The 4970-nt window shown below is 55.1% G+C and overlaps 2 protein-coding genes across 2 annotated transcripts; both read left to right on the top strand.

Annotated features, from left to right (window-relative positions):
- Positions 1–938: 938 nt before the first annotated feature.
- GUITHDRAFT_122834 (hypothetical protein) lies at positions 939–2306 on the top strand (the record flags this gene model as incomplete). The annotated part of the gene is made up of 1 exon (XM_005817883.1): positions 939–2306. The coding sequence occupies one exon, from the start codon at positions 939–941 to the stop codon at positions 2304–2306; it is 1368 nt and encodes a 455-aa protein (XP_005817940.1).
- A 1227-nt stretch (positions 2307–3533) lies between these two features.
- GUITHDRAFT_122833 (hypothetical protein) lies at positions 3534–4356 on the top strand (the record flags this gene model as incomplete). Its single annotated transcript, XM_005817882.1, has 6 exons — positions 3534–3562; positions 3606–3653; positions 3762–3822; positions 3872–3914; positions 4044–4094; positions 4304–4356. 6 exons carry the CDS (start codon positions 3534–3536, stop codon positions 4354–4356), a joined length of 285 nt encoding a protein of 94 aa, XP_005817939.1.
- Positions 4357–4970: the final 614 nt, after the last annotated feature.

Genomic DNA, 4970 nt, shown 5'->3' with positions numbered 1-4970 from the left:
CTGCATAACCTGCTCCTGCTCCTCCTCCTGCTCCTCCTGCTCCTCCTGCTCCTCCTGCTCCTCCTGCTCCTCCTCCTCCTCCTCCTGCTCCTCCTGCTCCTCCTGCTCTTCTACACCAGCGGCCTGCATCGTAGGCAGAGAAGGCATGGTTGGGTCGCTTTCAGGAGGATCCCACAGGGGTAGGGTCCCTCTAATTCATAGAGGAACGCAGGGGTACTCTGACCCTGCACTCAGGTGTACCGGACCCCTGGGCCTGAGCGCGGCCCGGCGGCCCGCCGCGGGTCGGCCGCGCCCGGGCCCGGCCCGGACCGCCTGACACCCGCCGGTTGGTCGAGAAACTTCACACTGAACTTCAGGTCAAGAAACCCGTGACGTCGGAGGCCAGGCCACCGGGCCGGTCGCGGGCCGGCCGGGCCGGGCCTTCAGCCGCTCACTCACTCACTGAGATTTTTTTCTGCGTCACTACTCAGTAGGCTCACGTCGGGCTCTTCCGCCTGCCTCCCAACTGCCTTCCGGGTCCACGGTATACCACCCCACCCCCTCCTCTTGATTCCTTCTCAACGACCCCACCCCATCATCTACCTTGTACTACCCCTACTCCCTATCTCTTATGATAGCAAAAATCAAGGACCCCCCCTCCTTCTCCTCTGGACGTAGATCCGCCTATGTGACATAACATGACCCGGTGACCCCCCACCGTCCTCCTCCTCCTGCTCTTCATCCTGCTCCCGAGACTCCTCCTCCCTCCTCCTCCTCCTCCTCCTGATCCTGCTCCTCCTCCTCCTCCTCCTCCTCACTCCGCCCTCTGCCCTCTCGTTGTTCTTCTGATATCAAGTTTCTCCTTGTGTGGAACACATATCATCATCTGGTCTTCATCCGCATCACTGGACGAACGCTTCTTCCTCTGCGGCATCTGCTTTTTTCTTCTAGCGAATGCGATGTTTGCGTCTTGTTTAATTCCGTCTGTCTCTGCACGTAAGAAAAAGAAGCGAGACGACAAGGGGTTGGTGGTTCCATCCTTCATGTTTGGAGCTCGAGTCAAGCCTGACGCTGGGAACTTCAAGAACGTTTACGGTCGGCTGATAACGTACGGGGAGATGCCTCTTACATGTGATGAAAAGGCCTTTCAGAAGCAGCTAGTCAAGAGCTGGGTCGACCTTCGAGCTTCCGCCTCGAAACTGCTGCAGGAGGTGGAGAAGTCAGATTTCAGCAGCGATGACTATCTGCGAGCGCTGGCGAGGATTGAGACGAGGGCCTCGCTGCTGACGAGGCATGCCATGATCAGATCGAGGCAGGAGGCCGTCAGGAGGCTCTCCGTCAAGCTCAATCACATCGTGCGCCTCTTGTACCAGCCGCATGCAGACAGAGAGGTCCTGTGGTTGCTGTCGCTCAAGGTGGCGAAGCTCGTGGAAGACATCGAGTTCCTGCCGTGCTTCAAAGAGCCTGAGAGGTCAACGTTGAAGAAGGAGATAGGCATGGCGATAGACCTCGCTGACGCCATCGCCTCCTCCTCGCACGCGCTGGAGAAGGAGAGGCTCAATTACGACCAGGAACGAGCGAAGAAGCTTGCGAAGAGCGTGAAGCAGCACCGGGACGAGAGCGAGCGAGCTGAGTACGAGAAGAAGAAGCGTGCCGAGCACTTCAGGCTAAGGACGTTCCAGTGGAAGGGGGGCAGGAGGATCGATGAAGCCCTCAAGGTGGTCGACAAGGGCTACAAGGTGTGGGCCGGCGGTTGGTCTCCCCTCTCCAGGAGCACGGACAGCATCCTCGAAGCCCTCTGTGACGCCCGGGCAGTCCTGTGGCAGCTGCACCGAAAGCTCAAGGCTGAAGAAGCCGAGCTGCTGTTCGAGCAGATGGACTTCGCCTGCTGCAAGTTGGAGGTGGCAGACGTCAGCCGAGAGCTGAGAAGAGAGGTGCAAGCGTGGAAGCGCTCAAAGATGGAGGGGCTGCAACAGAAGCAGAGCAAGGCGATGGACTGGAAGAGTATGTGCTCCCATTCCCTCGTGCACCGGAGGGAGAGGATTGTCAAGTACGTCAAGAAGCAGCTGCTTCACCTTGGAGGAGCTGCTGACGTCGTGATTGGCCTGGAAGACTTTGACTTTGACCTTGATCTGTCTTTCTTTGATGACCTGGACATCATGGAGGGTTTCACCGACGACTTGATCTCCATCCCTCTCGATATGCCTGAAGGCCACGGCGAGTTCTCCTTGAACGCAGCCGAAGATGTCGAGCTAGAGGCCGAGGCTCCCGGAACTGATAGACTGCAGACCCTGAGGAGTAAGAGATTGAGCCAAAGTGTGAGATAGGAGAGGCAGAAAGACTCCACCCAAGCTCGAGTGTGTGAAAGCTTGCCGAGCTCAAAGTGTACATAGATGACAACCGCCAGCGAGTGTTCTATGCCGGCAGGATTATAATGTCTCATACAAGAATGTTTCAATATTGAATGAAGAGATACAAAAATGATCGCTTGTTCGTTGTGTTGAACATTCCAGCTGTTCCAGGTCAAATGGGGAAGGAGGAACGCTTTCAGAATAGTCAGCAGCAGCAGCATGCGTTCGCCATGTTCCCCTTGGGATCGCGTCCGGTCGCCCCCGCCATGCAGTTCCATGGGCACAAACTGTACCTCCAGGAGAGTTCGCGACCGGTAGGATCTATTTCGGGACACCGTTACATGCCGTTACAGACCTCTGCAAATTTTTTTTTAAATATGTTCTAAGTTCTACATTGTAAACGAAAAGTGTTGTCTTAATTTCAAATAAGCATGGATATATTCGGTTACAGTCAAACACTTTCGACCTATCGTCAGTTTTTGCACTTATTTTAAAACAATTTAGGTCCATGTACAAGTATTTTAAAAAATTGCCCCGCCTCGGGTAACAGGAATGCTGAGCCATGGAAGCGCGGGAATGGGGGAAGGAAGGAGAATATGCAGGAGGAGGGGAGAGGGAGAGGGAGAGGGAGAGCGAGTAAGAGGGGGGAGGGAGCAGAAACGACATGGAGGAGGCGAAGCATACCGAGGATCACTTGGTTTGGGTCCTCGTTGTGATCCGATAACCTTTACGTTGTTTTGGTCAAGGCACGAGGAGGCGAACATGAGAAGGAGGCGTGAGGAAAGTGCAGAGTATGCTGGAAACACTGATGCAAGGAGTGATGTCTGACTGGCTGATACAACGCTTTCGATTTTTCCTCGTTCTTGAATTCGTTGTAGCTTTTAACTTCGTGTCAACAAAGTTCGAGCAGAAAGTGAGAGCAAATTAGCGACAGTGAGAAAGACACGCTGCGGATGCTTGCAACATGACTTTCTCTTGCTATGATTCCCATCCCCTTCCCTACCAGTGTTGTCGCTCATTTCTCACGCGCAGGCGAAGTGGTCAAGATGCTTGTCCGAGGGCATTGAAGAGAGCTAGGGTCGAACTTATACAGCAGAACGGTCAAGGTGCTGACAGGAGCAGCTGCATGCGTGATGATGACAATGATGATGATGGCAGGAGAAGAAGTTTTGAGCCATGAACGACACGGCAGGAAACGCGACCATGTCGTCGTATGATAACACTACTGTGATGTGAGGAGGAATATGTTTGCTGCTGTCGCTGACAAGTCTATAGGACTTTGCTGTCCAACACCTCGTGGGACTTTGTGACTACAACCACAAGGTGCGGAGAGGACGAGGCTGCTGCTGCTGCTGCTGCTGCTGCTGATGATGATGATGATGATGATGATGATGATGATGATGATAGCTTGTACTGACTGCTGGCATGCAGCGTTGGCAGTGACTCGCAGGCTGCAGCAAGCATCTCGACGACCGTTGTGGAGATGCTGATGGTAGGAGGAGCATGAAGGTGAATAGTCTCACTCATGGCCATGCTGATAGACGACAAACTCAAGCGCTGAAGCGAGCAGCTCGGGGAAATCAGGTAAGGATGAAGAAAGCTGAGGAGGAAACGATGTTGTTGATCTGACGGTGATGATGGGGGTAGCGATGATTATAGGGATGATAATGATAGTGATGATGATGTTGCAGCAGTCTGACTTGGAGCAAACAGGAGCCACCATGTTGCAAATCATTGCCTTCGCCATCTCAGGAGGAGTAGCAGGTGACAAGTGAAAAGGAGAATGGAGAGGGCAAGAGATGAGACAAGACTGGCAGACGGATGGAGGGGAGGGAGGGGAGGGGAGGGGAGGGCAGAGGAGGAAGGGGAGGGGAGGAAGGGAAGGGAAGGGAGGAGGGCAGGGCAGGGCAGGGCAGGGCAGGGGGAGAGTTTTGGTTTGGTTAAGCATCAAGTTTGGCTCTGACGGTGGTCAGGCTTGCTTCTGCTCATGTGGTGTTACTTCTTCGGATTCCGCAAGTACGGGTGAGATGAGAGCACGGGAGCGGAGGAAGAGGGAGCGGAGGAGGAGGGATAGTTACCGCTGGGATAGTTACCGCTGCTCTCAGATGGAAAGGAGGCAGCGGGAGCAGCATAATGAAGAAGGTAGCTTCCCCTCCTCCTCCTCTCCTCTCCTCCTGTTCTCTGCCTCCCTCCGCCCTTCGTTCAAGTCCAACTTCGACGTCACTTGTTGCTTGTCGAGCATTCATGGCTCCCCGCCCTTCACCTTTCCTTGCTGCCCTTCTCCTGCTGCTCCTGCTCCTGCTCCTGCTCCTGCTCCTCCTGCTCCTCCTGCTCCTCCTGCTCCTGCTCCTGCTCCTCCTGTTCCTGCCCCTGCCCTTGCCCCTGCTCCTGCTCCTGCTCCTGCTCCTGCTCCGGTAGAACAGGAATTCCTTGTCCTCCTTCCTTCTCCCCCCCTTCACATGCTCGCAGTCCCTTCTCCTCTCATCCGTTCCCTCTCAGGAGCTGACGAGAACGACGCGGAGGAGCGTGGCGTCGCGCGAGACGCTGCAAGGGAGGAGGTAGCTGAGGATGAACTGAACATTTGCTCCTCACCAGCTCAGGTAGGGATGGAGGAATGAGGAGGGAGAGAGGGAGGGAGGG

This window comes from Guillardia theta (genome assembly GCF_000315625.1).
Source record: "Guillardia theta CCMP2712 unplaced genomic scaffold GUITHscaffold_496, whole genome shotgun sequence".
Lineage (NCBI taxonomy): Eukaryota > Cryptophyceae > Pyrenomonadales > Geminigeraceae > Guillardia > Guillardia theta.
This window is presented reverse-complemented; position numbering and strand designations above follow the sequence as displayed.